At 36.1% G+C, this 23,477-nt stretch overlaps 1 protein-coding gene across 3 annotated transcripts in view; it reads right to left on the bottom strand.

Moving 5' to 3' along the window:
* Positions 1–23,477, bottom strand: part of LOC146137095 (MOB kinase activator 2-like) — a 51,666-nt gene that overhangs the window by 26,528 nt on the left and 1,661 nt on the right. The window contains exon 1 of one of the 3 annotated variants that reach the window (XM_083396013.1): positions 15,441–15,625. The exons of the other annotated variants lie outside the window; for them this stretch is intronic. Coding sequence (XP_083252139.1) covers positions 15,441–15,574 — 134 coding nt within the window. The 5' untranslated portion in view covers positions 15,575–15,625. Of the gene's footprint in view, positions 1–15,440; positions 15,626–23,477 lie in introns of those variants that run through there. 3 annotated transcript variants of the gene reach the window in all.

The following is a 23,477-nucleotide window of genomic DNA, read 5'->3' as shown; positions in this document are numbered from 1 at the left end:
AAAATATTTTTCATGAAATTAAAAAGAACTCCGGCCTAAAAGTCAGGAAAACAATCTTTTGCAAAACGAAGCTTTTAGGAGGAAGTTTCTGTCAAAATGTCAATCAAGCTCAACAGCTTTCTGACGTAACAATCGTGCGTTCCGGTCTGTTTGAGCCCAGCGAGGCGTGAAGTTAGTTGTGTCGCGACATTCGTCAGCGGCGTCAAGCAAAAACAACAAACTCCTTAACAGATGAGTTCCTTATCCACAAACCAACCAAGTCGAACCCTGTGCGTGGGACTGACTCACCCCTTGTTCCACTTGCTCGACTAAACAACTCGATTCGGTTTGCAAAGGCTTTGTGATTAAGCTGTGAAACAAAACATCTTAAAACAACCTGAGACATCTGTGATGTTTAATGCTTTCAGTCAGTGGTCTTGAACATTTGTTTTGCGGCGCCTTAAACAGCTTGCAGGACTTGCGACTCACGGATCGGTCGGAATCTAATTGTTTTTAATTATTATATTAAAATATCAAAATCAATTGTTGTAGTTTTTCGTAAATATGATCTCGAACGCATAGTCGGAAGAAACTAATATTTGGAAGCTTTTATTGCCGCAATTACTTAGATTTCAAACGTAATCATTGTGCGACTCACCAAGCGAATGAAAATAACTTATTTTATTTTATTTATTTTTTAATTTGTATAAAAAGTCATCGCACATTTAGGGGATAATAATATTTAGATGGCAATTAAGGTTAGAAACTTTTCGACGCCCTTGGAAAGTTTAAACGACGCACCAGGGTGTCGAGACGCACTATAAAAAAACGATAGTTTTTAGTGACACTTCTAGAAAAATCCCCGGAATAATGTTCGCAGACGACGTGGAAAACGATCACATTGTCGACGTCACAAAACAACGCGATCGACACGAAAAAAACAGGTTAGCTTCTTAATTAAAAAAAAAATAAAGCGGCGATGGAAATAGCTGGTTATTTTCCGCGCATGGGATCTGTCATTTAAAGGAGCGTTATAACGGATGACCGGACGTGAATGGCCGCAGACGGGGGTGACATGACGCATAGTTGGGGGTGCAAGTGTTCTGACGCACCATTAGTCAAAGCATAGACGAACTACGAAGGTAGTTTAGACTCGTTTCAACAAAGTTATATCTAAGGCTTTCTAAACTGGTGGACTTTTCTAAACTTTTGGGGTCGCAGAAGACAATTAAAAAGCGATGATCTATATAAGGTAAAGTTTTGCCATTTTAGCAAATGCCTTAACTATTTCCAGAAACTTGATATTACGTCAACAACTGGCTTTCAAAGCATACAACGAGAAACATTCTGTCGCGTGGGTTTTATTTCAGGGTTGCCAGACAACTTTAATGTAAAAAATCAAAGACATTTAAATATTTATAAAGACTTTGTGGCCACCCCGTTATAGCAACGAAGTGCGATATTTATTTTTGCGGCATTTAACATGATTGGCATCGAATGCCAGCAGCCGAAAATTTAAACCCAACCCTGTATTAACTAAAAATGGGCGCAGACATGTTGGAAAAAGTTTGCATTGGAAAACAACAATTACTATTTTCTGCTTGTTTTATATCTACTTATAAGTCTTTCGTCTGTAATACCGCCATGTTTTATACAAAGCAGTACAATAAAGATAAAGCTATGGGAAAATATTGAGGTGATATTTTTTCAGTGATATTTGCTTTTAAGACCGCATTACTACTTAAAACTGCTTTTAAACGCTATACCAAGCGAATTAAATTAAAAAAACACATAAAACTCTTGCTATTTGCAAAACAAAAACAAAAAACAGATTTGAAACCCAATTGTTGAAATACTTACAACAAAAAAGAAAAGAAATCCTAAATAATGCAATAAGATTTCACAGAACGTTCAACAAGGTTTTGCTGATATTTTTGGAGAACAAAAAGCAAAACAGAAATACCATTTAGGCTCTTGTTAAGCGAAGTTCAATTTACTGCAACTTGCCTATGGCCGCAATACAAACGCCTCATCAACTTATCTCATCATCTGCAAAAGTGCTGACAACTTTAACTGTCGCCACCGCATTCAACTCACAAAGGACCAGAGTCTGTCAACACTTTGTCGAACTTCTCGCAATATCCGGTGCTGCACCGCAGGATAAATTGCGGTGCATTGATGGTATCGCGTCCCGCGCCAGTCCACATCCTACCATTGAACCAAGCTATTGTGTAAAAGCGGGTTTAAAGGACAAATCAATGCGCAATTGAATTAGAACAGAGCGCAGTGTTTATGCTGGCGGCTTTTAAAAGTGACATTTAAAAGCACAACATCAGCAGCGACGGGAACATATGGTAAAACTGATGGTGTAAGTTTAAGCAGAAAAGCTACAACTAACTTACTCGGCGATTTTTATTGCAACACACCTTATGTTCCCTTCAACAGATTTTTGTTAAGTTTTGTGCAAACGTTGTTCTTAAGAATGATTACGCCTAAAGCCTTACCAAGGCTGAACTTGCAACATCACTACAATCGATATTGAACATTCGATAACATTAGAAATGCCCAACTGTTGTAATGCGATCTGTGAGCAATTTTTAAAACTAATGTCAACAATACACAATACAACAGTGCTTCCAAACCTTGGTGATAACCCCCTCCCAAAAGGTTTTTTTTTCGGGGGGTCGCCGTGTTTATTTACAAAATAAAAAATAAATTAATTTTTGCATAATAAAAAAAAAAAATAGCAAAAAGTCAATGCAAACCATAAAAAATGAGCTTGTTTTGTCATAGAAAATGTGGAATCTAACTTAACTGCCCAATCGCCTCCTTGCAACTAGATATATTTAAAAAGGGAGAGCTCAAAAACAATTTAAGCAATTTTAAGTCATGCTACCTCAGATTAGATTGAAACCAGAGCTAGATTCGAAGCTAAACACGATGTTTTGGGAAGAAGTGACGTCATCCTATCACCCGCCCACCAATTATCGCCTGTCAATCATCGAGCACGTGCTGTGACGTCACACAGGGTGGGGGTGTGGAAATGTGGGGGAAGGAAGTTTGTCGCGCTTAAGCACCTTTTCCTGCAACAAACGCGCGACGTCCATTGATGTAGGGGAGACAAAGGCAAGGTCGACAATCACCATTGTTTGCAAACATTTGAATGACAAAACACAGCGGACGATTGTAATTATACAATAAAATAAGCGGGGCTTCGAATTAAGGCGTTTTATGCGAAAGTCGGCAACGCAGTTTTAAACTCAAACAGGAAAATCTAAGCTACGCTTGTTTTTCTTTTTTTACTGCAGATTCAAAAAGATCTGGCAACAACAAATAGGAAAATGCTTAAAAATCATTTATTACAGGGTGTCCATTTTAAAGAATGCTGAATAAAATACTCAAAAAAGCTATGCGTTTAGCAGAGTTACTTGTGTTGAGAATTCATTTTGAGGAAAAGCTCATAAACAAGCGCAACTTGGGGATTTGTTGTATTAACATGCTAGTCTAAACCGTGGAGGTACGGTAGAAAAAAACATTCTCACGTTTAAAACCTAGAGGTATGGTGGTGAAAAAACACATATATACGTCGATTTGGGAAAGGTAAGGTGGTAATTTTAAAGTTAACCACAAATAATAAAATATTTAAATTCTTGTTAAGGCAATGGGTGGAAGGCGGTTAAAGTTTGCGAACTACTGCTTGGAAAAGTCAATAACGCTAGGGGACTTTTAGGCTTTGTTATTTGTAGCCCATGGTTAACGACAGTTTTACGAGAGGCGTTCGTTACACAATGATGGAAAGCCTGAGCAAAGCAAGCAGAGCAACTGTTTGCACAAAGCCGTAACCACATCACTTACAAATAGCAACAGCTCAACGAATGCTAACACAATAAGCATTGTCATCCTATTCGAAACCTGACAATGGAATCGAACACCGTTGTTCATAATAACCATTCACGTACGTCGTTTTCGATTACTTAGTAAAGTTAAGTATACAAATATTTTAAAAGTGGGCCTACATTTTAAACAAACTTAGTTTAGCGTAAACAATCAACATATATAAATGAAATACCACCTTTTTGAAATTAATACTTTATAGATTTGTTCTACAACTGTGCAATTCAATTGGGAAAGAAATTTGATTACATTTAAACAGCCAACTGAGTATATTAAAATATCTGAACTCACGTTTACCGTGTAGGTAAATATTATTCATCACAACAAGGAAAATAAATTAATACCGTTTCTAAATCTTGTATATTTTCAGATAAAAGTTTAACATCTGCTTTTAAAAACTATCCTTAAAGCTCAACACATATTGTAATGCAAGCATGTTATCAGCTGCCATCACCATCTCAGCTGCAGGCAACTGTACGATGCAGCCGAGCCATGCAGACACAACACCACGACACGAAAAAAGCAAAATATGCAACAGACAGACAGCCCCTGGTCTATACAAGCAGGGGTAGGCGCTGCAAGCCTTGCTAATTCCATGAACACCTGTACAATTTAGCAAACCACTTTTTAAATGGTTGCAATAAAGTTAATAAATGTCTATTAGTTGTGCTTTATTTGGACGCTAAATACACTTTTTTATCTCCGTATTTCCTAAATAATAAAGTTGAACACTGCAGCTAAGCTGCAAAAAAAATCATTATGTCATTAAAATTTCAAAATATTTTGCAGTGTATATAAAACATTCCAGAAAGCCGAAAAAATATGTTTAAAGAATATTTAAGTGCTTTTTATTGTTAATGAAAACGCTTGGCTGGATCTACCCGTTGGTCGCCAGTTAAAAGCACGACCTTCATAAATTACCACGATTTGAACCTCCAGCCGACATTCGTGTTATAGCACAAGGAAAAGCAAGCAGGGACAGATGTAGACCAATTACGACCGCAGTTGTATCGGCGATTAGAAGGCAGTAAATAAAGGCATTTAAAACGTGCCCTGCATAGAAACGAGGACTCACTAAAACGCTCGACTCAATCAATGCGGGGATACACGATATTTCCAACTATCTGCTGCCGATATCCCATTTCTGATGCATTACCCCATTACATAGTTTTTTCTTTCTGTTGATATCATAACAAAAATTACAACGTCCGGTCAATTTAAAAAAATTGAGTTTTTATGTTTGATTTTTTCTTCAAGCTGATTAAGTTAAAACTAGAAATCCAAATGTCATGTAAACCAAGATATGGAGATATGATCTCTCTTCGGTAATGAATCTATTGGTTTGCTGTTCACGATATGAGTGTGGAACCGAAATGCTACCGCATAGTAGCTATCGAAAAATACAAATGCTATAATTTGTTATCTAGAATCGGCTACGATCCGATACTATCGGACGACCTTGGTCAATTTTGCCAGAGAGCAAATGTGAGACCGAGACCTACTTTAAAATAGCACAATGTTTCTCTTAATAACATTGTTTTCTCTCAATAACATTGTGCTGCTCCATATACAACTTAATTTAGAATAAATCAACGTAAAACATTATTATAAACACTATTTTTACGTTACTGGCGTTATCTCGCCTTGCCATTTATACTACATCTGAAAAACTCCATACATCAAACTCCAAATTACCTTGTACAAATAAAACGACACTCGTGGCAAATTTATGAACGGAGCTGTTCTCCCAAAGCTACCAGCACTATTCCAATATAACAGCGAGCTCGTATAGTGAAGTTAATGAATTGCAAGTTTGAACCAAGTACAGACAAACAACTCACAACAAATAAGTCAAAGAGCTTGCGAAATACAATGTCGGTACACCAGGGAATAAGGCCCATTTACAAAAGCAAGGTTGTATTGCATAATCATATGTAACGTCAAAATGTGAGGAACTAAACAGCTCTTATAAAAAATACTATTTTTTTTTTCAATCTAGTGCCAAGTTGAATAAAGGAAAACGGCTTTAATTTTGCGAAATAACACAAACATAGAAGTTAACACATCAAAATTGTGACATTTTAAGCAAAACCAAAGAGTTTCAGTGTAATGCGTTGACTCGAAAGTAGAATAGATCTGTGTTATTTTTCCTCACGCAATAACTGCTACTTCTTATCCACTACAAGGTTTAACAACCATACGCTCAAACACTCGTTGAAAACTTATAAAACAAAGAATTTCCATAACGCCTGCCATATAATGTGAACTGTCGTTCTACCACCTACCTACACTCCACCTGCCCACAACCTAATGGATGCATTGCATAAGCATTACGTAAGCGCAAATAAGCAGCTTGTGACAAACAACAAACAGCTAACATGGATGAAGGCGTGGTCTGCCTTCAGAGTGATTTTGTGTGCTAGAACCGATCACGTACGTACAAACAGATTTTCAATTTGTTCCTGATTTTAGCAGTATAGCATATCTGTCTATTGATTTGAATCTTAAGATTAATTGTTGTACAGTAAGTTCATAATTTACTTATTTTCCAAATATATGAGGTACTCAACCATCTCAGAGAATCAAAATGAGCCTGCTAGGTGATATGCCTGAGAAGCACTGTTGGACATAGAAACAATTTCTTTGTTTAATGTCATGTTTGCTAAATATTGCCTTAATGACAAAATACCGATTATAAATATCTTTCGACACGTAATTGTTTTTTAATTGTTCTAGGTCGCCTATTTTTCGAACAATTCTTTACTTAGTTATAAGTATTACGTTCTATATTTTTGCTGATAATTATACTATTGCCTAAAATATGCACAACAACCGCATTCATACTCTATAATTGTTTTTTATTATTTTATAGAAGGTTTTCTACGATTAGATGATTTATTTTTTATCACAATTAACTTATGAATACGTAGTATTATATCATCGCCCTTTTCATTTTTATATTTTTAGCCATTATATACCTTGATTAATAAAATGTGCAGAAATGTCACATTAATGCACTATTTATCGCTCTGTAGTTAATGGTGAATAATAAGTACGTGTCACGATTTCATCTATTTATTTGCCATATGCTTATAAAAATAAAATAACGTGACAAATTATTCGATTTTTTAATTTGTAATCAGCTCAAAAACAATATCATGCGTCAAACGCAAAACTTTGCAGCGGCTGTTCAACAAAATTAAAGCCCGACAAATATTCGTTAAAACAAGTAATGAGCGCATAAATCAGACAACACAAACATGTCGTTGGCGCAGTGGGCACCCGACTGGGGTAATTTCTATATTGTTTTGGTTAAGCAAACAGCTGCTGTACGTGATATAACTTCTGGTGTTAAATTAATGGCGAAACGGTAATAAAAACAAACTTTTGTTTTCCCTACATTTGCGTGCAACCGACAATGTCCTTACTTCAGCTCACTGAATTATTAAAAAATATCGACATTTTGTTGTTCATAAACGTTTCGGCAATAATCCATGACAACATAAGTGTGAAAATCAAGTGCAAAAATATAGAAAAATGAAAAAATAATCACTTGACGTAAATGTTGAAAACGATGTTAAAAATGAATAAATCTGTAAGTATGAGTTTTGATATTTTTTCTACGTCTAACTACAACCTCCAGCCATTATCTTAAAATACAATATCCATCGGCCTTTGCGTTAAATTGACGATTTTTAAATAATTCCCATTTAAATTTCTTTTTTTTTCGGCGTGGTTAAAAATCTTCACAAAGAACCGAGGTTTCGGAATATGATCAGGAACAGAAAACAGTGTTTTTGTCATTTCAAACAACGTTTAAGATATTTGAAAAATCAATAAGAAAACAGTCTTCATACTGTTAGGGGGTTAAGCCCAGCATTTTGCACAGCGTATCGGCAAACCTACCTACGCATTCCACATTTTAGCTCCATTATAAGACGTTGGTTTTCTAACTATGTTAAATGTTTTCAAACTGCTTCTTGTCTGTCCAATGATCGATAAACCACTGACCCACGTGCGTCATAGACGGCCTTATTGCGTCACAATAAAAGCCACATATAATGGAAGAGCAAGATGCAAAGCAAATTTGAATCTTTATTAGATTTGAAATTTGGATAAAATGCCGTCTGTAAACTCTGTAAGCGTCATGTTTTGCATTGAACAGATAAATTGTTCCGTCACAGGCAAAACCACAACAAGGTCATGGCCAAAAAAGCTTTTTTACCAGTTATTTAATGTATAAACTTGCAAGACTAATAACATGGGTCAAATTATTTGACAGGGTTTGCAATCCAACGCAGGTATTTTCACCTTTAAAAAATGATTTACCAAATTATAGTAGATTAAAACTGAAGGCAACCAACAACTAAACTCCTTTACGCCAAAGCAAATCCTACTTTAACCCCCAAAATATCAATTTAGCTTATTAGACCATAGTAATGCTGCATTTGGTATCACAACAGTCCATTTGTGTAAAATATCGTGCATGGGAATAAAATGTATCAGACATGCCTGCTGGTGGTTTAAGTTTGTGTAACAGCATGTTGTTTTGCATGCAGCTCATTCCAGTATTGTTTGGGAGTCGCTGGCAATAACATAAACTTCCCACAAATCACAATTAACTGCTGCAGTCGCCGCTCGTAAATCAAGCTTCGGTTGGGGAAAGCTGAACAGTTCTGCTGACAACAAAACATGACAAAACTCTTGCTCGAATCTAAAGCAAAATTGTATCAAGACAAATAAGCTTCCGTTTTTAAAGCAGGTATTTAGAGTTTATTTTGAATAAGTTGAAAACCGCGTTTGTAAAATTTCAAATTAAAAAACTATGTGCAGAATTAAAATTTAAACAGAATTTAACTGAAAAAATACAGTACTATTCGATATAGAATTGTTAATTGGGTTGTCTTATAAGCCAAGTAAAAGAATTTTGCTTTAAACAAAAATTAGCAGGGTTTTATAACTTATAAAATACAATATATATGTTTAGAACTTTTTTAGAACTTCTACTAAAGACATAATGTGTTCTGTCAGGGGCCAGATTCTGTTGGTGAAAAACATACTCAGCAAACAAAACAATTGTCGTAAAAAATGCCTAAAAGTTCATATTAGCCCAGTGAAGTGAATTAAAAAACGTACAACCTAAAAAAAAAATGCCGATAAATTCAAATCAGTCCAATAAATAAATTCGAAAACGAAAAAAAAAACGAAAAAAAGTTACTAAAAAAATGCCAATAAGTTGATAAAGTTATGCCATGATATAGTTGGCATCCAAACAAAAGATGACGGTTGGATCCGCACAAAAGGCACAGAAGTTTAGAAATGCACCGGCGTAACAGGCTGGCCATTACCTGGTTATAATTGGTCAAAAGGAAGGAGGGCGTTGTCAGGGGGGCGTGGCAACATAATACTTTCACTGAGGAAGTTAGAGAGGTTAAAAATAGCCGGGCCGTTGTAAAAGTCGCTGGCGCAAAGCAACAATATTTACTTTGCTTTATGGCGTCAAAAACATTTCTGCTGTTCAATCATTGAACCTAAATTACGCTAACAGTGCGTTAAATAAAAATAAATAAACTAAATGTCACGAAACTAAAATTATCCAAAAATTTTGCACCAACTTACAGTTAAAATAGAGCAACAAGAAATTTTTAAAGAAATTTAAATCACGCGTAATCAACTAAAACTATAAAAGTTGTACTGAAATTATTTTCTGGAGCTTTAAATACGACATTAGACTTTCAAGAAAAACTAAAATATATATAAATGAATTTGGTGGCAGAACTAGGAACGATTATGTAATCACAAAAGGAAACCATACATGGACGATTGTAGTAACAACCAAACCTAAAGTCACACTCAGACATCACAGAACCAGACATTTATATACAGAAGGATAAAGTTTTACATGAGAGGCTTGAGTTTACAAAAGGAAGAGACGTTAGACTGAATTGCCGGCCCTAAACAAGGCACCGAGCTAACAGAAGAAACACCTGGACATTCACACAACTTAAGGGTCGTTTCTCACAACATTGTGACCACGCGTAATCCACGATGCCCATATATGGCCAGTGTCTGTGCGGAGGGGATTAGAAACTGAATCAATTCGTATTTCGCCGGACAAAGACTCGGAATGAAATGAAGAATAGGGGAGAATTTTTGAGGCTATGAGTAACTTACTGATGGGAGAATGAAATAAAGGTTTGCTTGGAAGACATATATTACTCGAATGTACGCAATGACATCACGAGTATAAACTGTTTGATTAAAATGGTAACGATTTAATATGCAATAATATAAACCACACTTTGTTGTAAAAAGCAAATTCATATCAGCACATGTGATGGAAAAAAACGATCAAATTTTATTACTCAACTGAATAAAAATTGGCCATTAATGTAAATGTTTAAGCTACTTAAATTTCCTAAAAGTCTTGGGTTGATAACAACGAACAGATTCTAGTCGCTCGACAAATTTCAATTCCTAGATGACATCACCAGCATTACGTAATGCAACCGAGCATCCAAAGCACAATGTGAGCATATGGAAGGTTGGGTGTGCACGTTTCCTAGCGTTTCGTTCCAATCTACAGGAACCTTTTAACACGCGTTGATTCAAATGATCTCATATCTTCATTCGATCTTCAATTTATCGGAGCATTTAATACCAGCCATATCTGTTCTTGATTTGCACAAAAATTTGTTTAAATAAAGCTTATAAAAAAGTTTGCAATAAAGAATAAAAAATTAAATCAAAAAATCATTTGCATTATCTTTTGACTCTAGTTGGGAACAACTTGCTTAAACCTAAACTCAATATACAATATTCGCGAATATCTAGAGTTGTGCAGCATAAGTGATTGAATTTGAAAGCAAAAACATAGTACAACAAAAATAATAAGTATTAAAATTTGTGCCGTTTAGTTATATTTTTACATGTATTTTAGGAGTAACGACATAAAAAATAGACAGTTATAACTTCCACCCATGCGTGACTCACTTTTGTTCGCTTACAACTGAAATACGTAAATTATATAATGACTAATGTTTCGTCACAAACGTAACGCATCATTAATACTTGATTAAGAAATGACATAATTACGTCAAGCAGGTGTCATCCACAGATCGCCGATCTATTATGACGCAAACAAACAATAATTGTCCCACGTTCCTTAATTTGAAGTTTTCAACGACTTGGATTTTTTTTACAAACGATTTGGCTTGGACTTAAGGCAATTAATTTTGCCTGAAAGAAAGTTTGGAGTTTTTTTGCAACAAATTCAACTGAAGTTCGCCAACTTGCGTTGTCGCTTAAAGAGGTCGCTTATTTTTTTATCTCTTGTTCTCTTAAAATTTAAGCGTAAAAAGAGACAGTTGCTTCTTGAGAAGCAAAGGTAAAGTGCTACGTGCTACCCTCTTACAAACACAAAAGTTCAAGTATCTAAATTCTCAAAAACAATATTCAGTGTCTAAACCAGGGGTGGGAAGTTATTTTGACTGCGACGTATGCAGGATCAAAAACGCGAAACACGCAGTATATCATCGAGGTTCCTTAGTAAAAAAAATTCTAAAGAATCAAGTGAATTAGGGCTCCTCGGCCGAAAAGAGCAACCGGTTTTTGATGGAATTGATTCCAATTGACATTTGTGGCCAAGTTCCATGAAAGGAAAACTACAACGTGTTATCAGAACTTAGGTTAGGGTCGGTTGAAGATTTTTTGTTTGGCAAAAAAATAAACAAACTCCCAAATTGCTGGGAAACATTATTAGGAGATAGTTTTTCTTCCATACATTTTTCAGCAATTATAATCAGCGTGTCCTAATTGTATGAATAAAGAACTAAACTCGCTAAATCCAAACAAGAACTTTCAAACGACAAACCAACGACGGCCGACAAAACCCGGTAAGAATTTGGATTAAGTTATGTTTAGAAGAACGTGTTTACTTATTGTCAGGAATTAAGTGGTGCTTCAACATAGGGAAAAGCAACAGTTAACAGCCCTGGTTACATTTTACTTTTATAATAGAACAAGGGCAGCAAAAAATGTCTTTCTATAGCTCTTCCATTTAATTTGACTTTAAAAAAATGCAGAATTGTAATTCAATCTACTGTTCAAATGCGCCTATAGAAATATGTTAAGTAAAAAGCTGCCAACCTTGCAATACAAAATAGCTACACAAAGCACTGTTTAATAGATGTGGACGTCTTTAAACTCGCATTAAAAAGTGTCCGAGAAGGTCTCGCCCTACCACCGAGGTTAGCAGGATAAATAAACAAGCAAAGTGGGAGAAAATATAAAGATAAGATTCCAGCGACAGATTGCTTCATCCAAGCAAAACAAGCGACTGGAATTGCCTTCAGGCGGATTGTAGAACAATATAACTTGCAATTTTTACTAAACTATTTAAATCAGCATCTCTTTAGTCTTTTTTCGCGGCGACTTAAATACATAGCAAAAGTTAAACAGTTAAGTTAAGGCGACCAAATTCTCTTGAATGAAGTTTTTGTAAACAAAGCATAAGGAATCAGCAAAAATTACTTCGAATATAATTAGAATGAACCATTCAGTTATATTGCATCTGAAATTTTCTTGTCTTGGGACCAGTCTTTAGTGGAACGAATATCAATTAATCTAACAGATGTCAGCAAGAGTTGAACCTAATGTTTACCCTAGTTTTACGATTGATTTCTATTCCCTAGGGGTGACGTCAAAATTTTAAAAGTATGCCGAATAGCGCTGACACAAAGAATGAATGTTAACAAACATATTTAAGCCTTTACAAGGAGTAGGTGACATTATAGGAGTGTTGAAATAAATCTTATTTATTCAACTTTCGTTGGATAAAGAACCATCCGCACAGATAATACTTATTTTATATTTTTTTTAACTGTAATTCTTTTAAGGAATGTGATGTGATGAGATACAATGTTTATACCACATGATCATTACACTTGCGTTTTCAGGTAAAATAAAGTTTTAAATCTGATAAGTTTGTGTTTAAAAATTATGATATTAAGATAGTTAGTTTTTTGCCAAAAGTCTCTTTTCCAAAACTGAAAGATAAAACAATTTCAAACCACATTTTTTATGGTCAATTGATCATTTTCATTCTTTAAATGTGGCAATCATTCCTACCAACAATAAACCCCCAAAACAACTAAAAATACCTTATTTAAACCAAAAGGGAAATGGTCTTTAACAATTTTGATCCTATGAGCTATTTTAAGACTTACTCACGCCCTTTAGACAGCGCGACCCGCACGCACCAAAACTTAAAGTTTATTTTCAGTTTGTTAAGTGGTAGTTAGTGGACGCGACAGCAAGTGCAGTGAAGCGTAAAGTTGGGTCTAGGCACGCGTGCTCTATTACTAGTGTGTGGGTGAATAACAGGGGTAAAGTATGGGTTACAGAGGGGGTAAAAAGGTGGGTTAGAGAGGGGTAATTCATGGGTAACGTTAGCCCCAGCGGTCGTAAACCAGTTCTCGTGTAAGGAGGCTGTAATTTATCGACAACTAGTGATTTGGGAATACAAATGCAGTATGTGGTGATATAAGTTGATTTTAACAAAACTAAACTTGTATGAGTGCTTGTTAAATTGGTAAACACCGACCAGGTCAGGTTTTTTTTAACTAGGGTTCGTTGACCACTCGGGGTACATGGACTAGTTTAGGAGATTGGTGTATGATCTGTAAACGAATTATTTCTTTAAAGGAAACAGAATTTAACATAAAAATGGAAATTTTCCATTCTGAATAAGTTTGTAAATTTGTGTTGCCTAAACTTACAACAAGAATTGACTAAAAGGGTGAAAAACACTTTTTATCACAGATTTGCGAGATCTCACAACAAAAGTGGAAAGATGGCGTGTCAATAGCGCCCACGTGCGGACAGATATTTCTATTATCCGGTTGAAATAATAATTCGTTTTTTATGCGTAGATTTTCCTGTAGTATTTGGACACGTTTTTCACAAATACGCGGTGTAACATAAATAAAAACAATTTCAAATCAAGATACATTTAAACAATTACATTGTTTCAAACAATATAAACCATTCCTTAACAGTACAAAGGTTTTAGTTGAGCCACAAAAAATTAGGGAAATAATGGTTACTCAACAGCGGCACCCTGTGGCCGTGTAACTAGTGTTTCTTGAACTTTTTTTTATTCACCTTAACATCGCTGCTGGTGGTAGTATCGGTACTTGTCAGATAATATCAGAGTCGGAGCCGATTCCCGATACCGAATTAATAAAGGCATTTAATCCGTTACAAAATTGATTTCAAATAATTAGTTGATTGATGTTTGCTGGTATCCATTTAATAAGAATTTCCTAGACCAAATAGATACAAAAATTTTTCGCCTTGATTGGTGATCGTAAACAGCAACTTATTAAAAGCAGATTGCAGAACGATAGAAATGTGGCACCAATATAGAATTGGAATGATCAGGTTTTTATGAGAAAATAGTATTTTTTAGCAATAAAATAGAAATGAGTTTGCAAAAAATCGAATAAATCGAATCTATTTTGCATTCATAAGAATACCTCAACAAACGAAATATTCAAAAAATAATTTTATTCAAAGCATTCGGGCAAATGCTGCCACTTCAATCGACCTTGGTGAATTATTAACGTCCTACTGCGTTTTCAAGCATTTGGCTCAAAATTTCCGTTAAACCTTTTAAAAACGCCTTTAAAATGCCAATACAGACCCTGGTTTGCCTGTATTGTGTAATGTCAGGCTTCTATAAACATGGATAGTTAGAAACAAAAAGATGGAGAGAAAAAGGCAACTTGGCCGATAATAGAAACGCTATATAAACCCGCTGTAACCTATCAACACAAAGCAGTCTGTGCTGGAATGTAGGGAGGCTATACGAGCGGTCAATGCCCACCAAACATACACAGAGGTTATTGGGCTTTTTTACCTTCGTAGCTGCGATGCGGCACCTGCTCCCAAGTGGAGGCAGGTTGTCAGAGGACTGGGCTCACACCACTACTGACTTTGCTCAAAAGGCAACTTTCTTAGCCACAACCCTTACCTACTTTCTTTACTTTTTCTTTGTTAAGTCCACCATTAGACAAATAAAAAACATTACACGTTGAGAAGGGAAAAAAAATGCCAGCAAACTTCCTAAGTTGAGATGGAATAAACAAAGAGCATTTATTTTCAACTCTTTTTTTTATCCAAAATGAATAGAAACAGTGATCTGAAGTTAAACTAATTTGCAACAAGCACCCAATCAATTCTACTTTATTGCACAAACTCGACATTTCGAGTTAAAGACAGAATAAAATCCCAAAACAAATCCATGTTCTAAAAAAATTTGAAAGATAAATGTATTTCTCCGTGATAATGACCCATTAGTCTATGAACTAGCATGAAAAACGTTCGACAAATTTTTATTAAAATATCCAATTTTTTGTTTAAAAAAATTTACGGTTTAGCGAAATGAAAACATTTTGATAAAACAAAACTTTTTGTTACGTCAAAATAAACTTCCTAACCGAATATCTGGAGGGATTTCCTAATTTCCAACTAAAGTACAATCGAATAAAATCGTATCCACAAACCAGCAGCAGTTGAAGGGAAAGTTCTTGAGGTTCATCGATGACGTCATTCCCACGTAGGCGCTTCGTGACGTCACAGAATCGGGCCAGCCACCCTCTGGCGCCCTTGCGTGGTTGGCTCTCAGCGACGTAAACATGGGAGAAGCGCAGAAGGTCACTTACAGTTTACATGTTTCAAGCTAAAAACTCGCACCTGGCAAATGTTTCGCATCGTTAAAACGATTTTAAAGAGTTTTTTTATGTGCTTATTTTGTTTTAGTAAAACAGCAGCCGTAAGAAATGTAGTGGACAAAAATCAATGATTTCTTTTTCTGTGCAATTTAATTCAAATATCAACACTAGAAACATAATATCCTAAATTGTTTTTAAAAAAAGCGTAATGCAAATTCCCTCCATTTAAAACAAATAAGGTTGCGCAATGACCGCGCGGATATGGCATTGAGTTCTAAAATCGGACACTGCATTTTACATTCACTATTTTGCAATAATAAAGCTACGCAATATGTGATAAGCTATATAACTTTATAGGAATAGCATTCGCCTTTTAGTTTTAAATACTAATAGGTTTGCAAATAACTTCAAATAAGTGCACACCAGAGCTGCATTTTGTCCAATCATGGATACCAACCAACAACCCTCTATATAAGAACCTTAGATCATGCTGACTGACATTTAAAATGAACGTCGGCTACTGATAGGAGTTGAAAACGACTGCACAAAATCATTTTAACGCACAACGACGGGGAATATTTAAGCCCAATAGTTTTCTACTAAAAATAAGTTCTTCCGTTCCTTTTTTTGTCCCAAGCTTCAGCTACATATACAGGGAGCCTTCATCAGGGAATGCAACAACTGAACAACACTGCGCAAAGTAAAATAGTTCTCGTTCCTTTAACTTTAATTAAACCCTCCTATACTTGCAAATTTAACCATTTGTATGTTTTGAAAAACACAACTACGGACAAAGTAAGTTTTATCTACAAGGCTGTTTGTAAAAAACAACTTTCGTCCACGTTTTTCATTACATAGTTTACAAAGCGCGGCCAAGACAGCTTGCTGAAGTGAGCTTAACCTTCATTCGGCTGCAAACATTCGGTGACAAGAAGCAGGTTTGAAAATCCCCCGATTCACTGACTTGCCCGTTTCGCGAAGGATCACAACCAAAGTATATTGGACAACGCAAACTAAGTGATATTGTCTTTGTGTTTTACCTAGTTTCTCAAACTTTTTTCGCGGCGGCCAAAATACTTAGCGTAATTTCGACTTATACTTTCTACTATAAACCTCTAGGGCTAGGCAATATCAAGCTCACATGTCTAGTCATAAAAACAGCACTAAATAACTTTATATGTAATATGGCAATCGACAGTAAAAAACTGGGACAGCCCTTGACAAAATAACCACAAACAACCAGAAATACACTCACAATATTTGGACAGCTCTAAAAGACCATCCCAAAACACTAACCAACATGATTGTGGCTGTAATACAGAGGAGCTCGTTCTAACGTTGAGTTTTTATGCGGAAGATTGACGCACCCCAGCGTAATTAAAAAGAGGAAGCCGGATACCATCGCAAAATAACAATAGAGAGAGTGAAGTAAGAAGAGGTTTAGGAAACTTTGTTGAGATTTTAAATTGCCGGCAAGATTTTGCTGCATACCAGAGGTTTTTAAATATGGATTGCGCGGCATATTTGGGGTAGGATGGTGGTTTTCGGGATTTAAGTCTTAAACACAAACCAAAACAGGTGTGTGGAAGCAAGCGTAGCAAGTATACAACTAAATAAACGTGGCTGTATATTAGGTAATTTCTTTATATTTTACGGACTCAAGGTATTTTTATTTATTTACAGACTTGGTTACGCTCTGTGTACATTTTTGTAGATTTTGGAACCAGTGCGCTAACTTTTGGGGAATAATCAATGACAACTCAACGTAAAAGAGTAAACTATGGCTGAAACTCGTATATATTAATCAGCACCGACACAACCTTGTATCGGACAAGTACCGATACTACAACTTGGCATCGGGTAGTATCGGCTCCGAACCGATATTATAGAGCAGTGCTTCTTAATCAGGTGAATGGTTCACCCCAGGGTGAATACAATTTTTGCAGGGGTGAACCAACCAAAAGGGGTGAATGAGGGTGAACCGTCAGAAATGGATAATACCCTGCAACCTAAGTCATGTTGTGCTGTTATATATAGACGAGACAGTTTTATCATATCATGAGACAAGGGTGAATGAAATCTGGAGATATATGCTAGGGGTGAAAAAAACTAAAAAAGTTTAAGAAGCACTGTTATGGAGCATCCCTATTTAAGAGCGACATCACGTCTCAGCAAATTTGTACAGTAGGCAAAGCAGGCAAGTAGGCCTAAGCAGACAAGGGTACACAAGGTAAGAAACAATCATGCGTGACCAAGTTTAGCGCGTTAGAGTATGTCGTCACAAACACAGTCGCGATTTTTCACACGAGTTTAGGGTTTTGTAAATGTTTTATCGATGCACTGCTAGTGAGAGATACACACACTTACGTGTTAAACAACTGTAATCTAGCACTTCTCAAGTTTTTAGTCCGGGTGGAGCAGTGGTCTCCAACCTATGGGTCGCGAACCCATGTGGGGTCGCTTAAATATGTTATGGGGTCGCCATCACTCACCAATTCCTGCAGTTTTAGTGATTTCAATTGGCTTGCCGTTTAAAGGAGTGCAATAGGTATACGAAAAATGTTAAAACAAATATTGTTGTGTTCTTTGGTAACTTTAAATCCAAGCGGTAATTTAACCTTCTCATTTTGGTACACGTGTGTATAGCCCCAGATCTCTAGACTTGTGTATAATTTAGGTATAATCAATAAAAAAAAGGTTGGCGACCACTGGGGCAGATAACTAGCAACTTTTAACAACAATTAAAGCAAGTCAAACTCAAGGACTCGGGCTCGTTACAAGTATATCTACTGTTACACAAGTCTGCATCAGTCTTGTCGAAAATGTACATTTTGCTTCAACTCTTTCTTCTCTATCATCAAAATATTGTATTCAGTTTTGTAAAAAAATAATGTGATAGAAAAAACGGAGGTTATTTTTGAAATCAGCATCACAAATTAATCAGAATAAGTCCCGTTTTGTAAATAGCATGAAACCATTAGTTTTTTGTTGTTATTTTGCAAACCAGTGTTATTCATCAAGTGATTGTTAATTTAAAGTTTCGTTGGAAGTAACGCGGTTGTATAAAGCTTGCCGCATTTTTGGCCGCATACAAATATGCCGTTTGAAAACTCCTAAATTAAAAGAATGGGGCGAACGTCACTTTCCATTGAAATTCATAACTGCAATTGTGAAAAAGGAGTCAACTGCTGGACTAGACATAAGCGAACTATTTTATACATTTGTATTTATAAAACTATAGTATGGGCATTGGGCATAATTCAGCACACATTTTTTGCTGCCAACAAAGGTGGCATAAAATAAATATTACCTTCACAATTGCCCAAACATATAGACATAATTTTGCTCAAATCTGAAGCCAAATGAGTAAGACCTGAAATAATTATTACTTTAACCCAACAATATGAACTTCAATTTTTCGAGTTTTAAGTTAAATTATATTTGCGTGAGCACAGTTTTACGCTGAGACATATAAAGAGGGACTAATAACTATCTTTGAAGCCTGTTCGAGCTAATATCAAAGCAGGTACAATAACTCAACCTGCCGCAACTAAGTTTAACCTCAGGAGACTATATTTCTAATGGGAAACGTAGACTTGAGCAAATAGATATAAAATCGTTTTATTCGATCGGATTCTTTTCGTAAAGCCAGGGAAGGAAAACTCGGCAGTAAATTTGCCCAAAACACACATAGAACGTCTCGGCGCTGCTCCATCGAGACCCTAAAACATATTTTGACAGCATATCACTGGGCGTTATAAAGGGGCATAGGGCGGGCGCGTTTTTTTCTAAAAAGTTCTTTCACGGCCGTTCAAGGATATAAAATGGCTAGCGGTGCAAAGTTTAGTTTAACTTGAGTCTAACTGAAGCATCGAAGCCTAACGACAATAATGCGATTATATCGACTCCAGCATAGCTACAATAACCAGCTTGCCGAATCAATCCTGTTTTTGAACGTTTCGAATACCTCTTTATTCAGTTTCAACATGGTCAGACTATGTTGTTAGAAACGTTTAAAATGCAACCTACTTCTGTATGGGTTTTGATATCCATACGTCTAACTACAACCTCCATCCATATTGCTCCACGCGTTTTATTCAGGCATAATTTTTTTAGTTAACACTGGTATTGGTCGACTGTATATTAAGTATAGCGCCTACCCAGCATTACTTAGCTATGGTTTGTTTGTGACTGTACGAGTTGATATGTTGATGTTTTGCTTATAATTATTGGCTGCAAACAAGTTGCGCAACATAAGTTTTGCAAATCTAGTTGCTTACACAAACAATCATGTGTTTTACCAAGCAAATGCGACTCTAAACATTATTATGCCATTGTTAAATGTTATAAGTCAAAAATTAAAATGTGGAAAACTTCAAAAATAAGGTTAATTGTTTGCAAAAGGTCGTAGGCGTAAAGTTGATAAATATAGAGGACATCAAAGAATTAATTTGTGAATTGCATCGATAATGTTGAAGGTTTTATGTTAAACTTTAGCAATATACAAAGCACCGCCTCAAACTAACCGCAAAAAGTTTGCAGCTGAACTGCTTAAGGGTGCTAGTTGCAAGCTGCTCGCTGCAAATCTACTTTATACTTGTCTTGGTCAAAAGTCAGTTATGATTCTATTTGAATAAGAGAGTGACAATGCCTTATTTTGTGGCGAATATTATTATCATTTGAATGACTAGAACTTAATAATGGCTTTGGCCGAGACAGAAAAATCTAAAGAATATTGGCACCCGTTTAAAGTCATTTACGTATAAGGTCGAGATGTCTCTTAAAATTTTATACATTCAGTTTGCCATTGCTGGTTGCTATAGTTGCTAGTTGATGTGCTGCATATACAGGAAGCAGGTGTATATTGAATGAGCGGCAGCAAGAGGTGGAAATGACTGATGGTGCGTGTGTTCAGTTCAAGGCCCAACTACTCTCGCTATACGTCAGGTAGAACTCAAAACGTGCTGTAATCTAACGTTGTCTATCAGGTAAAAGTAAAAGCACAAGAAGTTGATAAAATAAAGCCTTTGCCGACACATTACTGGTATTCACCTTAAAAACTTATGCTCCCTCTTGTTCTTTTTCATTCTTGTCTGAATTCGTAAAATTGTCTGAAAACCCGCAACAAAACGTTAAATGCAATGTTGGCTCAAAATAACGACAAGTTGGATTTGTGCAAAGGAATAGAAAATTCCAAATACAAAGAATTAAAGCGAGATTTTCACAAAAGTGTTCACTTCTAGGGCAAACAGTCAAAATGATAAACATATTCAAACCGTACAAACGCAAAGTCTAAACCAAATCAATTAAACAATCGGTCTATAGGCAAAGGCGTTAGTAAAACCAAAGTGTTGTACATGTTTTAAGGGTCTAAAAATTCACCACGGCTGCCACGTGTTCCAGCATTTCATTAAGTTTATGTGATCGAGGTTTTTCATCAAATCGAAATACGCTCAAGCTACGCCGCCCTTCAAATTATGGTAGGTATTATGGCGGAGCTACGGATCGCCAAACAATTTAATCCGGCCCGCGGCACATTTCCAATAAATTTTTTTCAGCAAAAATTTGCAATAAGTTTTGCTTACCCTAAATTTAAGTTACACGTGTAAGGCAATCGCACTTACGACAATGCTATGCAGCAATAGCATTTTTGAAAAATAATCAAAAATTGAATTAAGTTTAATGTTACGGTCCGACCAACAACAACATTTTTTGTTTCCTATCCGACTCCCAGTCAAAAATAAATCACATTGTACGGTGAATTGTATAACACCGAAATACGCTTAGGCTATTCAAAAATAACTGCCCACCCATGTACTCATTGTTTCAATTTTTGCATGTTTATACCGTTGTCCCGAAATAAATTGAAATCTATCTATCAATCCTGTACGATGGTATATCTATAACACACTGACTGTCCACGCAACCATTCTGCAATGCAATTGTATTAACTAACTGAAGCTTCAACCCTAGATAGAAGAGCAGCTAAATAGACAAACTCGTCAGCACATGTGAGCAGCACCTGTGGAGAGCAACACGTAACGCCAATGATAACAAACAACTCGAGGTCCTTTCTCTCGCGCCAAACCACCAACGCTGATTGGTGCTAAGTTACAGAAGCCTAAAGCCACGCGAAGCCGCTAACAAAAGCAATAAGACTAAAGCACAAAAGAGCAACGCGCAACCTTGTGTCCATTTTCAACAACAACCCGCTTTATGTTAAAGTTGGAATTTTAAGCACAAAGGGCTGGGTCCACTTGCTTCTTCACATTACAACTAATGCGATTCCAGTGGAAAACACCATAAACGTCAGGGGGGTATTAAACTGGGGCCCATGTACCCCCTGGAAGTATGTGGACTAGTTGTAAGGGGTCCGTGAAAGCAACTTGCAATCTTAGTGTAAATTTTATATTTTTTTTCTAAGGAAAATAGATAAATAAATACAAAATACTTTACCGCATCCTTCAATATATTTAGACGCGATTTTTGCACGTGAGTACGACCTGAAATGGCTGGTTTCTGAAGTCTACTGGAATTACGACGACATCTCCGAACACTTTACGCCCTACCTTGTAGACGCAAACCTAAATTGTCCGGGTTGAATTTTTTTTAAGAAATACCTGGTCTATGAAAAATCCACATTAATATACAACTCCTGGTAAATAAACACTATTACGATAGCAAAGATAACTGTACTGTAGTTCTATCAAGTCATATACGTCTTTGCAACTCAATATTCACCTAAATATCAGTTTAACTAGTGTTTAAGGTGCGATATATTGCTTCTAAGTGTGAAGAGGTATCACGATAATTTAAATCAATCTATCGTCACATACAGAAAGATGCGGATAAAGACACACACACCTTTCAAACCTTTTACTGAAAATGACCTAAACCTTAGTCGTAGCAAATCGTATTTCGCTTAGAATTCACAAAGTTCTCAATGTGACTTGGCAGCTATCAATTCACTATTGACCAACCTTAGAAGCGCCAGTTAAGCTTCGCTGCGTGCAGAGATTACTATACAAATACAGAGCTATATCTAGATAACAGTCGCCATATTGACCGTTCAGTTTTCCGCTATAAATCCAAGAAAAAATTAAAATGTCGTGGTAGGAAATGGGACATTGTTTGTTTAAAGTCGGATGTACGACGATGGAAAATTCAAGTAAAAAAAACACGGTTACATGAGAAGCCGTCAACGCTAGCCAAAGAATATCTTAAACCAATGTTGAAAAACTAGATTATTAAATTAAGATGAAATAAAACATGCATATAAAATATACATGTGTACAACGATCTAGCCCTTCCTAAGTTGTCTTCTGATCAACAATAACCGTACTCGAATAGTACATCTAACTTTTTTCAACAGGCTTAAGTGACAAAACCGTCACCGAATTGCGCGTAAAATGATGTGTTGCATAAATAATACAAACGACAAAACATGAAATAAGACGGGTAAAACTGAGCCTCAAATAATCCGCACTGGCCTCGGTTCTAGAAACCAGCATTCAAATTGCAGCTTAGAAGCAGCAAGCGTGACTTGGGAAGAAACGTGGCGACGTGAAAAGGCCGCCATCTTTTTACGGTTCTATTATTCGGTCTGTGGAGCTTATTGTTTTGGTGCAGCGATGTTTACACAAGGTGCGCCATGCTGGTCAGGTATCGGAGACGGGGCTTTCACAACGTCGAATAAAGCGTACACATCTCACGCTAAAGTAGATGCCTAATGTTGCAAAAATGCGTGGAAAGCGTTCCCAGACTTATTGCGCGGGTGTTTATAAGGATAATATTTTATTTGGAACGTCAAAAAACATAAACAAAAACAAAAAACGTAAGGTTCATCGAGTCAGCTGTCTCCTGGTTTAG

The sequence above is a fragment of the Ascidiella aspersa genome, chromosome 8 (assembly GCF_963924565.1).
Source record: "Ascidiella aspersa chromosome 8, kaAscAspe10.2, whole genome shotgun sequence".
NCBI lineage: Eukaryota > Metazoa > Chordata > Ascidiacea > Phlebobranchia > Ascidiidae > Ascidiella > Ascidiella aspersa.
Note: the sequence above shows the minus strand (reverse complement) of the source record. Positions and strands in the feature narration are given on the sequence as shown.